Source organism: Peromyscus californicus, unplaced genomic scaffold (genome assembly GCF_007827085.1).
Source record: "Peromyscus californicus insignis strain IS unplaced genomic scaffold, ASM782708v3 Scaffold_9__1_contigs__length_137607984, whole genome shotgun sequence".
Classification (NCBI taxonomy): Eukaryota; Metazoa; Chordata; class Mammalia; order Rodentia; family Cricetidae; genus Peromyscus; species Peromyscus californicus.
In genome coordinates, this window is record NW_026294617.1 from 107152399 (window position 1) to 107173704 (window position 21306).

General features: G+C 46.1%; 2 protein-coding genes across 3 annotated transcripts in view; one reads left to right on the forward strand and one right to left on the reverse strand.

The window, feature by feature from the left end:
- On the forward strand, positions 1 to 14455 carry Casp6 (caspase 6). Of its 2 annotated transcripts, XM_052731198.1 has the most exons (7): positions 1 to 60; positions 4697 to 4737; positions 5467 to 5616; positions 6043 to 6119; positions 10848 to 11023; positions 12945 to 13101; positions 13713 to 14455. In XM_052731198.1, the coding sequence occupies exons 2-7, from the start codon at positions 4709 to 4711 to the stop codon at positions 13952 to 13954; spliced, it is 831 nt and encodes a 276-aa protein (XP_052587158.1). In that variant the 5' UTR covers positions 1 to 60; positions 4697 to 4708; the 3' UTR covers positions 13955 to 14455. The 2 variants fall into 2 exon arrangements, with proteins under 2 accessions (XP_052587158.1, XP_052587159.1); XM_052731199.1 differs by lacking the exon at positions 1 to 60 and having other exon boundaries at positions 5470 to 5616.
- A 2084-nt stretch (positions 14456 to 16539) lies between these two features.
- Positions 16540 to 21306, reverse strand: part of Mcub (mitochondrial calcium uniporter dominant negative subunit beta) — a 70156-nt gene continuing 65389 nt past the window's right edge. Inside the window, 5 exon segments of the mRNA XM_052731197.1 lie at positions 16540 to 16752; positions 17910 to 18026; positions 18915 to 18956; positions 18958 to 19119; positions 20410 to 20570. Of these exon segments, the coding sequence (XP_052587157.1) occupies positions 16675 to 16752; positions 17910 to 18026; positions 18915 to 18956; positions 18958 to 19119; positions 20410 to 20570 (560 nt within the window). The 3' untranslated portion in view covers positions 16540 to 16674.

Sequence of the window (21306 nt, forward strand, 5' to 3'; positions counted from 1 at the left end):
CAGGAAGCGGGGCCTGCGGAGCAGTGGCTAGGGGGCTAGGACGCCCGGAGCTCCCCGGAGGTAAGTGTGGGCACGGGTGCGAGCGTGGGGCGAGCGGCTGTCCCCCGAGACTGGCGGGACTGGCAGAAGTTGCAGGACTGCGGCGCTGAGCGGTGGCGGACGGAGCAGTGTTTGCCCAGGCTAACCCTGCCGAGCTCCTTTGTCCTCCCGCTCCGTAGCGTCTGGGTGGTTTAAACTTTAAAGGGCGGCGCTTGCGCGGTGCGGCCAAGAACTTGGCTTTGCAGGTTGAGTCCTGTTTTGTTGCTCGCTTCTGCCCCAAGTGGTGGGAAGTGGCTGTCCAGGGTGCGGGGCTCAGGCCTGCGGGAGCTGGGTGGACACCGCCGGCCCCGTGCTGCGTGCAGCCAGCAAACCTGCTGCTGTCCGGCCGGAGTAACTTTTCTCCATAGAGTGATAAATGGCTAGCGCTCGCTTCAGAACAGGCTTCCTGTCGCCTATCAAAACCGGCAACTGGTTGAAGTTAGAAACGTCAAGCGCGATTGGTCTTTAAGGTCGGTCAGAGGCGGCCAAGCTGTGAAAGTCCCCATGGTCCTGCAGAGAGTGGCCCTGTTGAACACACAGGGTCTAGTGGTCATCTCCAGTTTAGGAATGAGTGGTGAGGGGTGGGAAATCGGGGTGGGAAAACGCGTGCACCGATCCCCTCCCCTTTTTGTTTGATTCCTTTTCTCTCCTGCCCCTTTCCTTCTAGGAAGGAGGTGACTTTACTTCTTGTAGGCTGTTAAATGGTTGGCAGGGAATATGGGTAGATTCTCGTGATAACTAGTTTGGAAAGTGCCCTCCGGTGGAGTACCTGGTGACAGGTTGTACAGACTTTGGAATCCACCAGCGGACCTACCTGGCTTTCACTTCCCTCGGAGTTGACCTTAAGCTGGTCTGGCCCATGTTCTGTATTCTTGGGCTTTGGAAGTAGTAAGATAAAGTATCTACAGTGCCAGGCAATCAACGAACAGTGGCTGGTAGCATTTTCCGGAAATTACCATAAAGAGATGAAAAAAAAAAAGTAGTGAGTGATTTTGCACAAATTTAACTAAAGGAACTAGAAGGAGCTGTTTGCATTAGGGTGCGACAGAAAAGAGAAGCGAGAGGACGCCAAGAATCAGGTTTAACGATATGCACATTTTTAAATTTTTTCATTTCTTCCTCTCTCATTCAACACATCCCAACCGCAGCTTCCCCTCCCTCTACTCATCCCAGCCCTTCCCTCCCCACATCCTCGGTCCCCCAGATCCACTGCCTTCCCCCAGAAAAGAGCAGGCCTCCCAGGGGCATCAACCAAACACGCACAAGATACAATACGACAGAGCACAAGCCCGCACATCAAGGCTGGGTGAGGCAAGGGTGACCACAAATCCCCAAATCTCATGTAGAGTGTCTTAATCCAGCTCCTAAAGAGGCTGAGGTGGGAGAATCGCAGGTTTAAGGCCAGCCAGGGTAACGTAAACTACACCTCGGAAAAAGAAGATAATGCTGGATCTGGTGATACTTTGCTGTCACCACTCAGAGGGCTGAGGCAGGAGGAATGTGCAGCTGAGGCCAGCCTGGGATCACTGCTTTAAAACTCTTGGCTAAGATGAGACTTCCTTGAGAAGCCCGCTCCTTGTGCTGGAGACGTTTATGTCAAGTTGACACAAACTAAAGTCATTTTGAGAGGAGGGAAGCTCAGTGGCTCTAGAACTGTGGTTCTCAACCTGTGGGTCACGACCCACTTGGGGTCAGGTATCAGATATTTACATTGTGTTTCATACCAGTAGCAAAATTACAGTTACAGAGTAGCAACAAAAATAATTTTTTTGGGGGGGTGGGGGTGGGGGTCACTACAACATGAGGAACTGTATTAAAGGGTCACACGGCATTAGGAAGGGTGAGAACCCCTGCATTGTAGATCAGGCTGTAGACAGCCGGTGGGGCATTTTCTTAATTAGTTATCAGTGTGGGAGGGCACAGTCCACTGCGGGTGGTGGCACCCCTGGGCTGATAGTCCTGAGTTCTATAAGGAAGCAGTCTGGGCAAGCCACCAGGAGCAAGCCAGTAAGCAGCGCTCCTCCATGGCCTGTGCATCAGCTCCTGCCTCCAGATTCCTGTCCTGTTTGAGTTCCTGCGCTGATTTCCTTCGATGATGAACAGTTCTGAGGAAGTGTGAGCCAAATAAACCCTTTCGTCTCCAGCTTGCTGTCTGGTCCTGGTGTTTCATCGCAGCAACAGAGGCAGGTGTCTCTGGTGTCTGTTGTAATCTCCTAAGCATTCCTCCTTTCTCTCCTAATGCCTATGCTTAAGTCCATATCTAAACTGTCTGAGGCTGACAGGATGGCTTAGCAGATAAAGGCATTTGCCGCCAGGCCTGGGGACCTGGGACCATATTATGGAAGGAAGAAGCCTGTCCTGCAGGTTGTCACCTGACCTTTACAATGCCGTGGCATGTATTCACCAGCCTTCATGCAAATGTGTTAAATAAATACGTGTTAAAAACTTTATTAATAGATTCCACCTTTACATTAAACAATCTGAATCTGAGCCTTGAAACTGAATGTCTTTTGTTTGTTTGTTTGTTTGTTTTTTGAGACAGGGTTTCTCTGTGTAGTTTTGGTGCCTGTCCTGGATCTCACTCAGTAGACCAGGACTCGAACTCACACAGATCTGCCTGGCTCTGCCTCCCGAGTGCTGGGATTAAAGGCGGCCTGAATGTCATTTTTAATAGATTTTCTTGAGCAACTTAAAATTAAGTCTACCTGAGGGAAATATGTGAGACAACCCAGACTGAAGCTTCTCATTGAATAGGAAGAGCAGAGTTGCTCTCCAGGCCTTTCATCCCCAGGGACTTGTCAGGTTATGACTGGCATCTTGCCACAGCAACCCTCTGGAACACTTTGAACTGCCTTAGGCAATGCATTCGGTGGAGGCGAAGCCAAAGGAGGTAATGACCAGCAGATCAGCCGCCATCTTCTCAAGACCAGCTACCTTCCACCCAGGCTAGAGAACCTCCGGGTGAGGATAGTAGTTGGCTTTCTGGCCTGGTTTTGTCTCATTGGAAGTTTATTCAGTTTCTCTGTAGTATTGTTGGCTGAAAGATGAGGAAAGGCTATGTAAAGGAGGGAGCGCCCCACAGCTCTGTGGTGTGGCAGGAATGAAGCCCCTGTGCTCTCTGGTTCCTGTGACAGCTAGCACAGGCCCAAGGGCAGTTACCTGAAGGAAACCTTGGGAGAGTGGAGACTGAGGTAAAGGACCTTCGCTAGATTGGAGACTGAGGTAAAGGACCTTCGCTAGATTCTTAAACTTCAGTATATAAGTTTCTTTGTTACAAAGGCAGACTGCCAGCCCCATCCCGGATTCTGGTTCTGCAAGTCTCAGTGATGATGGAGAACCAGGAGTCCTCTTCCTAACCCTCACACCTGGAATTTGGAGGCACTTTGAGGAAACCCGCTTAGCACTTACTGGACCAGGAAATGCCCTACTGAACTCTTCATTGAGAAATAGTGTTGCCTGGGCAAACTCCAAGAGAGATAGGCTAAAAGGGGCCCGGGCCACCTCCCCGCTCATGCTCACCGCCAGCGTGATGGTGGTTTTGTTTTAGTGACATGGGGTGGAACAGTCAGATGCCGGGGAGACTCCCTGAGGACAGAGGGGGAAGTAATCCATTCTGCCTTGAGGACCTCTGCCAGAAGATGTCTCCCGTTAGCTCTCCTCTTGTTCAGAACTCTCGCCTCCCCTCCCTTTAACCTGTTAATTAACCAGATGGAAACAGATGATCGGTCCACTTTCAGGACAGAGGCCATTGGCGGCACGTGCCTCTTTACATCTCATTTTGTTGAAAGCTGGGCCTGGAGGCGCAATGCGTTGAGCCCATGAGTGTGAGACCTTCCTGAACAACAAAGTGAGACCTTGTCTCACTCAGAATAATTAAAGGTTGAGCTCCTGTTGCACTTGCCACATCTTCACATGCTCAGCAGCCACCGGTGGCTGGTGACCAACCAACCCATGACATGGCTCAGCACAGACACTTCCGTCACACAGCACCCACCAGAGCAGGGAAGGAGTGTTCCGAGGGTGGTGAAGTGTGATCAGTAGTGAGTACGGGGGTCCCTTAGCCGTGTTTTCAGGGGAGAGATGTCATTCAGAAGATCACCTAAGTGTATTCCATGGACTGGGAGCATTAACCGCAGACTGGATTTAGTTCTCTTCTGTGACTCACCTGCTTCTCTCTTTGCAAAAGCATTTTTGTGTATAACAAAGCAGCTGTGTATTTCCTTCAAACGCTGTAATCACAGAATTGTTTAACTCAAGGCAGATGTGTTTGGGTATTTTCTCCATTTCTGCTTATGAGTTGTTATTTTGCAGGCAAGAAAAGCATTGTGTTGCCGTAGCTGATTTACTGATCAGGTAGCTTCCCTTCATTTCCAGGAGTCTTAGATTGGAGGTCAGAGGGGCGGAGGATGTTTGCTATACTTCAGTTAAAAGTAAAAATAACAAGCCAGGCATGGTGGTGTACGCCTTTAATCCCAGCCCTCAGGCAAAGGCAGGTGATCTCTGTGAGTTAGAGGCCAGCCAGGTTTATATAGAGAGTTCAGGGCCTGCGAGGGCTGCATAATAAAATCTTGTCTCAATAAAATAAAGTTAACAAACATTAACTTTGTTTTCCTAATAGGTGAAGTTAAACATGACAGAAACAGATGGCTTCTACAAAAGGTAAAAGTGTGTTCTTGTCTAATAAAAGCCTTTTCCTTTCCTGGTCCCAACCATCTTCTAGAAAGGAAAGTAAGAATGTAATTGTTATATAAGTTCAGTGTTCTTCAGCATATTGGGAACCGATGTGTAGGTATGGTTAGAACAGTAGTTCTCAGCCTGTGGGTTGTTTCCCTTTGGGGGGTCAAATGACCCTTTCATAGGGGTCGCTTAAGACCATCAGAAAAGCACAGATACTCACATGATGATTTATAACGGTAGCAAAATCACAGTGACAAAGTAGCAACAGACATAATGTTATGGTTGGGGAGGGGGTTCACCACCGCATGAGGAACTGTATGAAAGGGTGGCAGCATCAGGAAGGTTGAGAAGCACTGGGTTAGGGGCTGTATCTTCTTGTCAGAGGACCTGGAGTGATGTTCAAATGATGCCGTCTCTGGTAAGGTGTGGGTCTAGTACTAGAGCTTGGCCCTGGGCCTGGCTGTTGTTGTCCTGTGTCTCTGGGTCCTGGAGAGCAGGAAGAAGCATCAGTGCGGAGGGCCTGGGATGGAGGCTGAAGATGGGACACAGTGTTGCTACCCAACCATTAACTTTCTTCACTGGTACAGTCTCCCAGTGCCCAGCCCTGTAGAAGCAGCAGGCTCCCATCTAGACATTGGTTTGGGCTTAGTGGGCTCGTATTTAACATGATTTAACATGGGTTGTTTGTTTGTTTGTTTGACTCTTCGGCAGTAGGGACGTGTTTGATCCTGCAGAACAGTACAAGATGGACCACAAGAGGAGAGGAGTCGCCCTGATCTTCAATCACGAGAGGTTCTTCTGGCACCTGACACTCCCAGAGAGGCGGGGCACCAGTGCAGACAGGGACAACCTGACTCGAAGGTGGTTTTCTCCGTCGTGACGATACTCCGAAGTGACTGCTAACCATAATTTAGCACCGATGACAGATTAAGAGCCCTCACTTAGACCCAGCATGTGCTTAGCATGCATGAGGCCCCAGGTCTAATCCCGGCACACACACAGGAAACCCCCCACCTACCCCCAAAAATAGACTGAGCCTCCCCTGAGAACTTTCCTGGGCTGTCTTCCTCACCCTGTTCTATTGATTGTGACTAGGTTTTTCCTTGTTCCTAACAGACATGCAGTGCGTAGATGGTCATGGTCGTCATTGAATCGGCTCTTGTCACTGTTAAGCCCTTTCATCAGGAGGATGATCAAGAGGAATTACCATTGTCATGAAAATAGGCATGGAATTCCTCAGGATGTAAGGCTATTGGATGGCTAATTCTGACTTTATTGTGTTTCCAGGTTTTCAGAGCTAGGCTTTGAAGTGAAATGCTTTAATGATCTCAAAGCGCAAGAACTACTGCTCACAATCCATGAGGGTAGGTGGTCTTGTTCCTGAAGATATGTATTTTATGTTAGCCTGGAGGACCCGTACAAGTCATTCACGATGCAGCAAAAAACCGTTAATAATTTCCAGCAAGTCATAGGTGTCAGTCTTGCCTCTGTATTTACACTCCTCATCGGACCTAGAGATCTGGCAAGGTATTATGCCTCCAAAGATTCCATTAGCATGCTTCCAGTTATATATTTATGTATTATTGTTAGTCGAGAGTTGAAGGAAGTGACTTGTTTGATGGTGAACATCTGAAATGCTAATTCTTCAGATGCTGGGTCTTTCTCAGTAGGCTTGCTGATTTAGCCTTGCCCTAGCTGTTCCTTTCCTTGTGTCTTTCTACTGTTGCATCTCTGAGCAGTAGGTATTCTGATTATAATGCAGCTTAGAGTCGGTCCCTATGCCATTCTAAGAGCTTTCAAATCAGTTGCTAATGGACTATTAGTGCTATTTGCATAATCACCTCGCACTTTCTCCCACACTTTCTTGTAATTAAATAATTATGGCTGCTTCCAAGGCTTTCTACTTTGGTCGTAAGCTTTGGAGGACACCGGGTCTTAATGCTCCTGGGAGCTCTAAGAGTTAGTTAGGCATGGCTGTCAGAGGTGCAGCCACAGGGGTAACTGTTGAGTTGTAGTTTCTGGGTCTTTTCAGTCTACGGTAGGAAAGTCTGCTCATTCAAAGAAACTTTTCATGTATTGCCACAGTCAAGTGGGCCTTTAAAAAGAATTTGTAAATTACCACATATTCACTCTCTAAAGCGGGTTTCATAGTGACATTCATACTCCCATTTTTGGAACATGCGTTTTGACCATGTCCACTCTTCACCTTCTGTCCCCTCATCTCCCTCCCTCCAGTCCCCCTCCTCTTCCAAGCAGTCTGCCGTCTGTGTTCATGTCATATGAGTTATGACAGGTGAGAGAACAGTGTGAAGCCGAAGACCGCACTTTCAGGCATCATTTGAGAGACTGTGAATCCTCTCTTTCTGGGTCTGGCCTGCTTTGCGTAGGGTGATGGTCTCCAGTGCCATGCGTTTTCTTGAAGCTCAAATATTTTGTTCCTCTTCATGGCTGAATAAAACTCCATTGTGTGTATCTACCACATTTTCTCTGTTTGTTAGGAGTCGAAGGACAACTAAGCTGATGCCATAGTTTGTCTGTTGTGAGTAGTGCCGCAGCAGTAGTGAGCAGACATCTCTGTCACGTGCTGTCCTGGGTTCCCTTGGGTATGTTCCCAGGAGTGATCCTGCTGGTAGCTGTGTTTTATTTTCTAAGGACACTCCATATTGATTTCCATGGTGGCCGGGCTCACTTACACTCTGACCAGTGTTGTACAAGGGCTCCTTCCTCCCCAGCCTGCTTTCCCCACCTCACAAGCCTGGCTTCCCCACCTCACCAGCCCACTTCTCATCCTCACCAGACGGTTTTGGTTTGGTTTGGTTTTTTAATGGGAGCCATTCGGACAGAGGTAAAATGATCTCAAAGTATTTTTGGTTTGCATTTCTCTGATGGCTGAGGTGGGCGAGCATTCTGTCCTCCAGCTACCGACAACTGGTACTTCATATTTTGAGACGCATTCTTTCGTTTCATTTACCAATTTCTGGTTGGATGATATGATTTTCTAGTAGGTTTTTTCTTCATTGTTTATATAGTCCAGATGCTAACCTAATCCTTTCGGATGTGGAGCCGACAAGGACTCCTCCCGTTCCGTAGGCTAGAACCTCACTCTGGTGTTTCTTTTGCTGTGAAGTCCACCTCAGCGATCTGCTTCTGCCTGTATCTTGAAATGCTTGTAGTAGTTTCAGCTCTTAAAGTTGCTTCTCCTTGTGCGTGTCCAGTTTTCCCAGGACAGTTTGTCAAAGAGATTGTCTTTTGTCTTCTCCCTCATGTATGTTTTGATGCCTTTGTCAAAAACTTGACTTCTGGAGTTATGTGGGTTTATTTCCGAGTCCTCGATCCCACTGGTCAGTGTCTCTCTCTGTGTGCTGACATCATGCTGGTTTGTTACTAACTTCTGCCGTCTAACTTGAAATCAACCTGGCCGTAGCCCAGCTTTGTTCTGTCTGCCCTGGGTTGCCCTGGCTGGTTCGGGCCCCTCGTAGTTCAGTATTCAACTCAGGATGTTTTCTAATTCTGTGAAGAATTACCATGAGAACCTGTAGGTAGCGTTTGTATTATAGACCTTTTTCTTAATATTGTCAAGCCATGAGCATGGGGGCCTGTCTTTTACCCCCTTAGTTTATTCCTGTTTATTTCTTTTTTTGATGCTATTTTGAATATTATTGTAGCATGTATCTTTTTTTTTTTAGATTTCTTTATTATGTATACAGTGTTCTGCCTGCATGGATGCCTACAGGTCAGAAGAGGGCACCAGATCTCATTACAGATGGTTGTGAGCCACCATGTGGTTGCTGGGAATTGAACTCAGGACCTCTGGAAGAGCAGTCGGTGCTCTTAACCTCTGAGCCATCTCTCCAGCCCCGTAGCATGTATCTTAAAAGTTCTTATTAATAAAAACAAACCTGGGGCCGGGCGGGGGTGGTGGCGCACGCCTTTAATCCCAGCACTCGGGAGGCAGAGCCAGGCGGATCTCTGTGAGTTCGAGGCCAGCCTGGTCTCCAAAAGCGAGTTCCAGGAAAGGCGCAAAGCTACACAGAGAAACCCTGTCTCGAAAAACCAAAAAAAAAAAAAACAAACCTGGGGCCAGTTATTGGGGTGAATACTGGAAGATCAGAGAGACAGAACAAGCCACAGCTAACCTCACCTGGCCAACTTCTCAGCTGATCTTGTTTCCTCAGACTGGAAGCCTCTGTGTCCTCATATCCAAATGGCTCTCAGCTGAACTGTGCTGCTCAAAACCTAAAAGCTTAACCAGCCAAATGCTTCTAGTTTCTGGTCCTCAAGCCTTATAGACCTTTCTGCTTTCTACCATCACTCCCTGGGATTAAAGGCTTGTTTTCTGGGATTAAAGGCGTGAGTCACCATGCTTGGCTGTATCCTTTAACAGATGGATTTATGCCTCTGGAGTGCTAGGATTAAAGGCGTGTGCTACCACTGCCTATCCTAAGTATCTAGTGGCTTTTCTGTTCTCTGACCCCAGATAGGTTTATTAGGGTACACAATATTTTGGGGAACACAATACCACCACATATTGTGAATAGGATTCTATTCCTGCTTCCTTTCTCAATCATAGCAGATAAGGAAGCTTCTGGTTGTGGTGTCTTACTGTTTTGTTGAAAATGTTTATAAGGTCTAAATTTTCTGGTTGAGTATCTAGTGTTTATTTACTTTTAAAATGTTATGGGTATGAGTGTTGTGCCTGCATGTATGGAAGGGTACCACGTTCGTACCTGGTGCCTTCAGAGGCCAAAAGAGAGAGAGCATCGGAGTCCCTGGAATCAGTGACAGATGGTTGTGAGCTGCCATGTGGGTGCTGGGAACTGAACCCAGGGCAGCCTGTGATCCTACCTGCTGAGTTCTCTCTCCAGCCACTTAGTGTCTTTTAAATATAGGATCTCACCGTCTATAAATATGAATAATTTACTTCTTTTCTATGGTCTTTTTTTTTTTTTTTTAATCTTGCCTGAAAAGCATTCTATTGAGTAAAAGTAGGAGGAGCATGTGTTCTTTTGTCTTTCGAGGAAATGCTTTGCTTTTCCTTTACTGGGGAGTTGCTGTTAGGTCTTAGGTCTGTCATGTGGAGCCTGGGTGGTGTTACATTGTGTTCCTGTTGTTGCTGGTTTCTTCGGGATTTCAGGCAGGAGAGGAGGTTGAACTTTGTCAACATCTTTTTCTGTAGCTCTCAAGTTGATGATGTACTTCGGTCTTTGAGTCTATTTGCATACAAGGAACCATCATTATAATCCTGCAGTTGAGCTAACTTGTTCATGGTGTCTGTTTCTTTTAATGTGTTGTTGAATTTCTCTTGCAATCATTTTACTGAGAATTTCTGTATCCATGGTCCTTGGGGATGTTGGTCTGTGATGTGTTCATTATATCTTTAAGTAACTTGGATCTTAAAGGAGCTTTATCATTTTTTTCTAAATCATTTTTCTGTACTTAAGAAAAGTTAGTAAAAGGTAATGTCTTTTGTTTTGGTCTTGGTTTTGGAGACAGGGTTTCTCTGTGTAACAGCCCTAGCTGTCCTGGAACTCACTTTGTAGACCAGGCTGGCCTCGAACTCACAGATGTCCACCTGCCTCTGCCTCCTGAGTGCTGGGATTAAAGGCGTGCGCCACCACGACTGACTGAAAAGCAAATATCTTTAATGAAATTGCTTTAAACTTTAATAATTGGTTTTTAAGCCAGCATGATAAGACACACACCTGGAATCCTGGCACCAGGCTGAGGGTGGAGGATTGCTGGATATGTAAGGCCAGGGTGGAGGATTGCTGGATATGTAAGGCCAGGGTGGAGGATTGCTGGGTATGTAAGGCCAGCGTTCATGGGCAAGAATGTCAGGCCCTGTCTCAAACAACCAACATTTAGAAAGAATTTAGGGCCAGCCTGGCTATAGAATGAGACCCAATGAATGAAGAAAAAGAATGAAGAAAAAAGACAAAGATGTTTTACTACAGGAGTTTGTATTAGCGAGAGTAGGCCCCTCTCCCGATGTTTCGTGAGTGTATTTTTTTTGTACCCATAACTTGAAGTTCCACTTGTGGATAACATGCTTTTGTTTTCACCTCTGCACACGTTTTGGGGGGCATCTGTAGTGTCGAACTCAAGCCATGTGGATGCCGATTGCTTCCTGTGTGTCTTCCTGAGCCACGGTGAAGGCAACCACATTTATGCATATGACGCCAAAATTGAAATTCAGACATTGACTGGCTTGTTCAAAGGAGACAAGTGCCAGAGCCTGGTCGGAAAACCCAAGATATTTATCATTCAGGTAAGACGGACACAGCATTATTTCAATGATAAAATTCAGTTGATTATCACGGTTAAAAAGTCCATTTCTAAAATAAGTTTCTCCAGTAATTGGAAAGGCCCTTTTTGAATCCTGGTCTAATAGAGTTGAATTTTGAGCTGTTAACATTTATTATGAGTGTTTTGATCCAGGAAGTGGTGATACACCTTTAATCCCAGCACTTGGGAGGCAGAGGCAGGCAGATCTTTGTGAGTTCAATGCCAGCCTGGTCTACAGAGCGAGTTCCAGGCCAGTCAGAGCTACATAGTGGGACCCTGTCTAAAGAAACAAAAAGGCAAAAACAGGAGTGATTTGATTAGCATTTGATATGACAGATACTCACCAGTGTGCCTCTGCGTGGCTGGGCTGGGTGTGGAGGACGAGCCACTGGAAGGGAAGACCTGATTGCAGAACAGGAACCATGCAAGGGCCTGGCCTTGGGTCTGCGGGAGCTGGAGTGCTTGCAAGCCAGTGGATGTAGGAATAAGCAGGCTAACCCGGCCCTGCCTCATCCCTTTTACACTTCCCCAAACTCACGCCAAGCTGCCAAATAGTTGTAGACATAAAAAGCAAACGTTTGGAGCATGAGAAATATATATTATTTGGTATTGGAGACTTCAGCATATGAGTTTCAGGGTAGAGCAAGGTTTAGCCTGTAACATCGAAGAGTAGAATTTAGTGCATTGGCAGACCACTTGCCTAGAAACATGAGGCCCTCAAACCAGAAAATAAAAGAATGTAATGCGGCCAGGCAGTGGTGGCACTCGACTTTAATCCCAGCACTCAGGAGGGGAGGCAGGCGGATCTCTGTGAGTTCGAGGCCAGCCTGGTCTGCAGAGCAAGATCCAGGAAAGGCACAAAGCTACACAGAGAAACCCTGTCTCAAAAAACCAAAAAAAAAAAAAAAAAAAAAAAAAAGAATGTAATGCAAGTTCCTGAATCAGAATAGTTATAAATTTAGAACTCACTTTAAAGTGGGAACAGAGGCTGGAGGGAGAGAGAGAGACATACAGACAGTGAGTGTGTCTTCCTGAGCCACGATGGTTCAGTGATGTACAGCACCTCCTGCTGCTCTTGCAGAGCACCTCCTGAGTTCTGGTCCCTGCTCCAGAGGACCCAACACCCTCTTCTGAACCCTGGGGGGCACCTGTACTCACATGTGAACATTCACATAGAAACTTTGACCGGGCGGTGGTGGCGCACGCCTTTAATCCCAGCACTCGGGAGGCAGAGCCAGGCTGATCTCTGTTGAGTTTGAGGCCAGCCTGGTCTACAGAGCGAGATCCAGGACAGGGACCAGAACTACATGGAAAAACCTTGTTTTGAAAAAAAAACCCAACTTTGTTTAAGACAGGGTTTCTCTGTGTAGCCCTAGCTGTCATGGAACTCATTCTGTAGACCAGGCTGGCTTCAAACTCAGAGATCCACCTGCCTGTGCCTTCTGAGTGCTGGAATTGTTGGGATTAAAGGCGAATACCACCACCTTGGATACTTAATTTTCAAACATTAAAAAATACAGTGGGAAGAGAAGATGAAGGAATGCTGTTTCAACTATTGACAAATTATGACCGAAACTAGACAGGGAAAACACCATTTGGAAATCATTACCTGATTGAATAAAAACATTTAGGTAGATAGTTTTTAAAAAGGCGCCTATACCATTCAGCATATCTTGGTGTTTATTGGGGTGGGGAGGTGTTGTAAACATTGTCTAAAAGGAAATATCACCAGGGAGGCAGCTGTGTTAGCTTTCTGTCTCTCAGAGGCTGCTTTCATTGAGTTTGAATTGCTCACGTGGCTTCTGTTACTGAAGGGAGGTGTGCTGGATTACATATTCTCACTGCACACTGAGCATTGGGAACAAGAGAGCAGGCAGAGAAGAGATCACTCCTCTGTTTTGTAGGCCTGTCGGGGCAACCAGCATGACGTGCCAGTGGTTCCTCTGGACGTGGTGGATCATCAGACAGACGTGCCAGACAACGTAACACAGGTGGATGCTGCCTCCGTGTACACGCTGCCTGCCGGGGCAGACTTCCTCATGTGCTACTCTGTTGCGGAAGGTGAGTGAGCGGAACGCCACCGCATGGACGCCCTTAGCTCACTCTGTGTCACCTTTGAATTGGATCAGGTCTTTCACAATTAAATCACCACGTTCTGTTAAAAAGCCACAGACCTAGTCACGTTGAGGAAATCCTTTGGTTGATTAATGAAATGTAAAATGCAACAACATTCCTGTATAACTCTATTATAATACTACAGTAACATCAACAACAGCTGTGTAATCATGGTGGGTCATTTGGTGATAGCGTAGCAGTGCTGTTCTGATCTATTTGTGGAGAGTCTTGTTGAAAAACATTTTGCTGACTTCTTTGTTTTTGAGCTGAATAGTTTTGTTTAATCTCTGGCCTTGTAAAATCATTGGCTCTTCTTTTGTTCTAGTTTTCTTTTTTAGGGAGTGAGGGAAATTCCATTAGTTCTATGTATATAAAACCAGAGAATTAATATGTTTTCCTACATGAGGTTAAGCCATAGATAAAACCGTAACCACATGATGAGCAGGGCCTATTCTTTCCCAAGGACTTTCATTTCTGTAACTGAATTAATCATAAAAGTGTCTTTCAGTCACCTTGAAGCAAAAGGAAATGAAACACCTCCCCTCATCTTCTTTTAGGGTATTACTCTCACCGAGAAACTGTGAATGGCTCTTGGTACATCCAGGATTTGTGTGAGATGCTGGCGAGGTATGGCAGCTCCCTAGAGTTCACGGAGCTGCTCACGCTGGTGAACAGGAAGGTCTCTCAGCGCCGCGTGGACTTCTGCAAAGACCCAAGTGCAATCGGCAAGAAGCAGGTTCCCTGCTTCGCCTCAATGCTGACCAAAAAGCTGCATTTCGGTCCCAAATCTAGTAAGTAGGCCATTGGTCTCGTCTACATGTATTTCACACTCATTCTCCTCTATGCAGCTGTCTGTTGGTTGAAGCGTTTACAGTACATCGATGTAAATGGTTTCAAGGTTTAAGATACCATGGAAAACTGCTGTTTTGTAGTTGTCCATTTTTAATCATGCTAGAGATGATGAAAGGGCTAAAAAATCCTCAGGAAATTACTATGTGTAAAAAATGTCTCCTAGCATTTATTACATTTGCAGTGAACTGCAAGATTACCCAAAATACCAGCCAGTTTGCCTTAAATTTATACAAGTTTATTGTATAATGTTCTTAAAGATTTTTGAAACTCAGAATGAGATTGTTTTCATTTAATAAAATATCTAAAACTTATAGCTTACATAATTTATAGTGACCTATTTTACTTGGTCGTGTATCTGTTTATTGTCTTATTTACCTATAATTAAGGTATTTTGTATATAAATTTAATTCCCATTTTGGAAAAAAAATAAATGAACCTTAAAGAATTATTCTCTGTCACTCTGAGGATTAAATATAGTATCCAGTGACACACAGCCACTGTAGGCACACAAGGAGTGACAGACACTTACCCACTGTAGGCACACACATAGTAATATCTAGGCACACACACAGTGAGACCTAAATAATACAAGCACACGTGCCTGACACCTGCCTAATACAGGCGCCTGTGCGGTGACACCCGGCCATGTCAGTCAAGCGGTGGCACTGAGTCACTAGGCAAAGCACACCTGCAGTGACTCTTAGCCACTGTACACACACATGTAGTTACACTTAGCCACTAGAGGCCCCCACAGTGGTGCCTGGCCACTGTAGGCAGACATGCAGCAACTCCTGGCCACTGTAGGCAGACATGCAGCAACTCCTGGCCACTCTAGGCAGACATGCAGTAACTCCTGGCCACTCTAGGCAGAAATGCAGTAACTCCTGGCCACTGTAGACAGACATGCAGCAACTCCTGGCCACTGTAGGCACACATGCAGCAACTCCTGGCCACTCTAGACAGACATGTAGCAACTCCTGACTGTAGCAGGAATCTTAAAAGTTCTTATTAATAAAATCAAACCTGAAGCCAGGTATTGGGGTGAATGCTGGAAGATCAGGAGACAGAACAAGCCACAGCTAACCTCACCTCGCCAGTTCCTCAGCTGATCCTGTTGCCTCAGACTGGAAGCCTCTGAGTCCTTATCCAAATGAATCTCAGCTGAACTGCTGCTCGGAAGCCTGAATGCTTAACCAGCCAAAAGCTTCTAGTTTCTGGTCTTCACACCTTATATACCTTTCTGCTTTCTGCCCTCACTTCCTGGGAGTAAAGGCTCACTTTCTGGGATTAAAGGCGTGAGTCACCATGCTTGGCTGTATCCTTGAACTCACAGAGATCCAGGTAGATCTCTGCCTCTGGAATGCTAGGATTAAAGGCGTGTGCTACCACTGCCTAACCTCTATGTTTAATAGTGTGGCTGTTCTGTTCTCTGACCCCAGATAAGTTTATTAGCGTGCATAATATTTCGGGGAACACAATACCACCACACCTGGCCACTGTAGGCAGACATGCAGTAACTCCTGGCAACTATAGGCAAAACATCTGACAAAATGTGATTCCACAGTAACTTAAAATGGAAGCTCCTGACATTTCTAGCAGACTCATTAAACATGTAATTAATTTTACCTTTAAGGTTCAATTCTTATTAACGTGACATAACATTTTGAATAATAGTATTTTGTTAATCATCTGCTGGTTGAGGTGGTTTATATTTGGGGCTTTGGGAACAGAAGCACACAAGTGGCTGCTATACAAGCAATGCTTTACTCACAGAAACTAAACCGACGAGCAGGGAGCCGAATGGTACTGACCTAGGCCCTCTGTGTATATGTGACCGTTGTGTGACGTCATCTTCTTGTGAGAATCCTAACAGTGAGAGCAGGGACTGTCTGGACTCTGTTGCCTGCTTTTGGGCCCCATTCCTCCTACCAGATTTCCTCATCCAGCCTTAATAGATGAGGAGGAGCCTAGTCTCACTGCGATTTGAATACACATGGCTGGCTGATATCCATGGGGGTTTCACCTGTATCTGAGGAGAAACAGTGGAAGGGGAGGACAGGAGGGGGTTGGAGGGAAGAATTGGGAAGAGGGAGGGAGGGGGAACTTTGGTTGGGGTGTAAAAACAAACAAAAAGCAATGCCTTAGAGTCTTTCTTCAGCTGCAGTGGAGAGGGTACCACTGTGGCTAGTGGGGCTTTTGTACCTTTGAAAAAATATTACAGTCATACAACTGTTTCATGATAAAAAACAATAACTGGGCATGGTGGCTCATACTTGTAATTACAGCACCCAGGAAACTTAGACAGGAGGATTGCTTAGAGTACGAGGCAGCTTGAGCCACAGTGTGAAACCCTGTCTCAAGAAATGAAGTTCAAGTTAACAAGGTGATTCCAGATGAACCTAAGAACCAAAGTGAGTGAGAGACAGAACGCTGGTCCCTTGACCTCCACGTGGACCAGCCGGGGGAAAAGTTTGGGTACCAGCAGCTTCGCCAGGGCACACAGGCCATTTGAAACATCAGTCCACACAGATCCACAAACCAGGCATCAAGTTTATTAACCAAACAATGTCTGAAACCATCAAATGGAAATGAACAGGACCTTAAAAATGTCCAATTGGTAAGTTACAAAATTGGCGCAATAGCCCTGGGCTGTTTAAAAACATAAGACTAAGTCTTCTTGCGGAGTTCCTCTCCTGGCATTCGGAAATGGAGGTAGTGGCGCACGTTCTCCAGGGATTCTGTAGCCTGTGGTGGGGAGGAAAAAAATAAATAACAGCTTGAAATCAGAGGAAATAAGAAATACCAGCATTGCCCTTTGAGAGGAATTATAAAATTTAACCTCTCCTTGAGACTAGAAAACATTTAAATTACTGAGGTAAATGCCTTGTTTGAATCCCTTTTTGATGTTTTTTTTGTTTGTTTGGTGAGGTACTTGCTTTTTTGAGACAGGGTCTCACTGTGTACCTCTGGCTGTCCAGAAACTGGCTATGTAGATCAGGTTGGCCTCGACTTGTAAAGCCTCTCCAGTGCTGGGATACATCAAAGGTGTACGCTACTATGCCCAGCCTTAAATCCTTTTTTAAAAGATGAGTTTATGGCTTCATTTGACCTCATCATGGTGCCCTGAAAAGAAACTGCCGGTAATCCTTCTCATCGTGGGTTTTGCTTTGTTTTGTTTTCAGTTAATATTCTGTTTTGTTTTGTTTTTGTTCTTCGAGACAGGGTTTCTTTGTATAGTCCTGGCTGTCCTGGATCTCGCTCTGTAGACCAGGCTGGGCTCAAACTCACAGAGATCTCCTGCCTCTGCCTCCCGAGTGTTGTGATTAAAGGCGTGTTTCACCATCACCAGGCGAGTTCTGTGGTGGTATTTTACTTGTACTGAAATGTGATTTTAATTGTATGTTAATAAATAAAGTTGTCTGGGGGTCAGAGCTATTAGAGCCATAGCAAGTACGTGGCGGTGGTGGCGCACGCCTTTAAGGACCTGGAGGGCGGTACATACAGGCAGTGACGAGGCAGTCACATGTTTGGGTTTACAACCAATGAGAAGGCAGAACAGCTAGAGTATATAAAGACATACACACACAGGAAGTAGGTCCTTTTCGGAGAGCTCTCTTGGCTGAAGAGGATCCCTGAATCAGGAAGGGTGAGGCTCTTAGCTCTGACCTCTTGGCTTTCTTCTCTGAATCGGCTCTGTGTTTCTTATTTAATAAGACCGTTGGTTACATCTACAGAGTTCATATTCTTTTTAAAAATAATTAAAAAAAAAAGATCCATCCCAATCTTTTGCTAAACAATACATGAAAATTTCAGCCCAACATTTACTAACCTGTGAAAAATGAGCCAACATTTCCCTGTCTCCCAAACAAAGCCAGCTCGGAGATGTGCTTGCTATAAAATACCTCAGCCAGGTCCTCCTTTAACTTGTTGTATAGTTCCACATCAAAGCGCTGTCCTTGAGACTTCCTGTGGAAGAACTGAAGGAATTGTCTGCTCCGCACAGATGCGTAAGTGTAGTTCTGAAAGAGAGGAGACGGAGATACTAACTCCGCAGCGCCAAGGCAAAGTGGGGAGAAGGAAGGAGTGTTTGCAGAGCGAACAGCCGCAGAGGTAGGGCATGCAGCCGGAGTCGGGAGTAGCTGCTCCTCTTACGAGCAGGCAAACCGGGAAGAGAAAACACATTGCCGAAGAAGAAAAGCGGAAAAGTTTGGCAAAGCAACCTTGCCAAAAGCTAGTTACTGGATACCACTAACTTTTGTAGTCCAAGTTCAATGTCATTGTTTAACGAGGACATGGAGAACAGAAATGCAGCATTTTTCCCAATGGAGGAGTTCATGTGTTTACACTGATTCGTCTGTAGGAATTGAAATTTTTGTTGTGATAAAGCCTCCATCCAACCTTGTGGGGGAAAAAAATTTACTGGCTTCAGAAAACTTGGAACATGAAAGGGTTTTATTGGTTGCTGCTGGTGCCCGCTAGTTTCATGTCGACTTGACGGAAGCTACAGCCATCTGGGAGGAGGGAGCCTCAGCTGAGAAGCCAGATCAGGCGGTAGGCAAGCCTGTCGGGTATTTCCTTAATCAGTGATACGGGAGGCCCAGGCTCAGTTGTGGGCAGTGCCACCCCTGGGCTGGTTGTCCGAGGTGCTATAAGAAAACGGGCTGAGCAAGCCACGAGCGGCACCCCTCCATGGTCTCTGCGCCAGCTCCTGCCTCCAGGTTCCTGCCCAGTCTGAGTTCCTGCCGTGGTTTCCCCTCAGTGGACCGGGATTCAGGATAGGTAAGCCAAATAAACCCTTTCCTCCCCAAGGTACTTTTGGTCATGGTGCTTTATCAGAGCGGTAGACAATTGAGTGACTTGGATGAGGAATTCTTTAGACAAATGTTCTGACTTCCCTGACTACTCACCTGCCGAGTTATGATGAAGTATGCAAAAAAGACCATGGAGTTTTGCAAACGTCAGGAAGAACGTCACTGGTTCCATGATGTCCCAGGAGTACACCCACCAAGTAAGCCAGGCCAGTGCGCCTCCCTGCACGGAGAGCAGAGCTAAGCCCGCCCATAGGAGTCCGCTGGTCTTGGCTTCTGACTGAGCTTCTATTCTAGCCTTGACCTGGAGGAGGAAGGGGGAAACCATTCATTCAGTTTACAAGTTTAACAGCTCAAGGGGCAAACAAAGGCAACAGGAAACATTTGAAGCCGTGCACACTTTGCATTGCTTTGGATAGGTCAGGTATGTGGAGTAATGAGATTTAGAGAGTGTGTATTATCGGCTCATTTCTAAACCAGTTCATTCATCTATTTTGTTTTTCATCGTAAAGATAATGCCTACTCAAAGAAAACAGACAGACTAGCTGAGGGTAGTGTCACACTCTTTAATCCCCGCACTCAGGAGGGCAGAGGCAGGAAGATCTCTGAGTTAAAGCTCAACCGGCGGCGGGGGGGGGGGGGGGGGGGGGGGGGGGGGGGGGGGGGGGGGGGGGGGACGACGACGACAAACAAACCCCCTGAACACAGTTATGTTTACAATTAGATGCCTAGAAATCCTGGTCTGAAATCACCGGCATGTTTTCCTTGACCCCCACTTCTGGGAATTCATCTACAGATAGTCTGTGCACACGTGGTTCTCCACAGGTGCCTGTGGTCCTGCTTCATTTCCTGAAGCAGGTCTTGCTATGTGCATGGAGCCTTGTCTTGCCTGCACCTTGCTATGCAGACCAGACTCGTTTTTGAATTCAGAGATCTGCCTTCCTTTGCCTTCCAACTGCTGGGTTTAAAGACAGCCACCACCATACCCGGCATAGCAATTTCTTGAAAAGCAAAATGTGGATAAATAATCCAGGAAAATAAAACAAAACAAAAAAGTTTCTCTACCATTCTTTCAATACCCTTGGAAATAATGACTACATTTCTAGAAACTTTCCATTCATATTCAAAGATTAGTTACCTTTTTTTTTAATTACAAGTAGAATTATAGCTTAAAGAATGCAAGTTTCCCCTTATATTAGCTACCCCATGCCTACCCACCAAAAAAATAAGTTTTATTTTTTTCTCCATAATTTGGAAAAAAGAAACAAGCATAGATGTTATGAGGAAGCCGTTACTAACTTCCCACCCACAGTTCTCTCAGACAGAGCTGGGACCTGTGATGTGGCACCCCACAGCATCCCATCTCACAGTCTGCTCTCCCCAGAGACTCGTGGCTGAGGCTGAGGAAGCAGAAGACATCAGCTCTGGAGTCAGATCATCAGGGTGTCACTGGTGCGTACTCAGCTCACAGGTCATGTTCCAGATTAAAGGCCAAAGGGAGGCTACACCAACCGCCCAAACGGTCCGTGACTCCTGGCACTCCCTACGAAGAGGCATAAACTTCCAAACGGATCCAGCTGTGCAGCCTTCCCACCTGCTCCAAGGGCTGCAGCTGTTCCTTCAGGTGGTCAATCTTTGCCATCAGATGGCGCTCTCTTTTCTTCTGGAATTCTTCTAAATGCAAGACCGTAAATAGTCTGTGAACCAAGGATTTCATGTTTTCCATCTCAATCATGTGCACTTCACTTGGTTTTTCTGAGAAAAAGTAAGAGAGATGTAGGCATTTACTACATTTTTTTTTTTCTCCAGGCGAGTCTAGACCAGTGGTTCTCAATCTGTGGTCACCACCCCTTGGGGGGGAGGGTCACAGGGGTCGCTAACACTGTCAGGGAAACACAGATATTCACATTACAATTTATGACAGTAGCAAAGTTACAGTTATGAAGTAGCAATGAAAATAATATTGTGATCGAGGGTCCCCACAACCTGAGGAGCTGTATTAAAGGGTTGCAGCATTAGGAAGGTTGAGGACCACTGCTCAAATGGATAAGGTGAGCAGCATCCAAGAACACAGAGTAGACAGAGATGGATATGCTAAGAAAGAAACTAAGGAACACTGGAAATAAATCCACCACACCCCAGGGGGAACTGTCTCCCACAGGCTCCCATCAGTGACTAGACACCAGGGAGGCAAGAATCTGTGAGCTTGATGATCCGGCTAAACAAACCCCCAAAGCTGAAAACCAAGGGCAAGGAGAGGGGAAAGCCAGGAGATTACCTATGGGCTATGGGACAATGACAAAAGGTATCATGTCTACCTGCTGGGAACACCATATGGAGAAGGAAGAAGGGACAGTGGAGTGGTGATAATAGAAACTTCAGAAGCAAATTGCTAATGTCAAAAATGTTTCAGGCTGAATATCTCTTACCCACAATGCTAGGGACCAGACACTTATTTCAGATTTTACATGTTTCAGATTTTGGAATCTTT

Bases quoted from the DNA above. Each gene is read 5' to 3' on its own strand.
- Casp6 (XM_052731198.1), top strand. From the start codon at position 4,709: ATGACAGAAACAGATGGCTTCTACAAAAG. The intron at 11,024-12,944 runs GTAAGACGGACA...TCTGTTTTGTAG, and splicing joins CCAAGATATTTATCATTCAG to GCCTGTCGGGGCAACCAGCA. The intron at 13,102-13,712 runs GTGAGTGAGCGG...ATCTTCTTTTAG, and splicing joins GTGCTACTCTGTTGCGGAAG to GGTATTACTCTCACCGAGAA.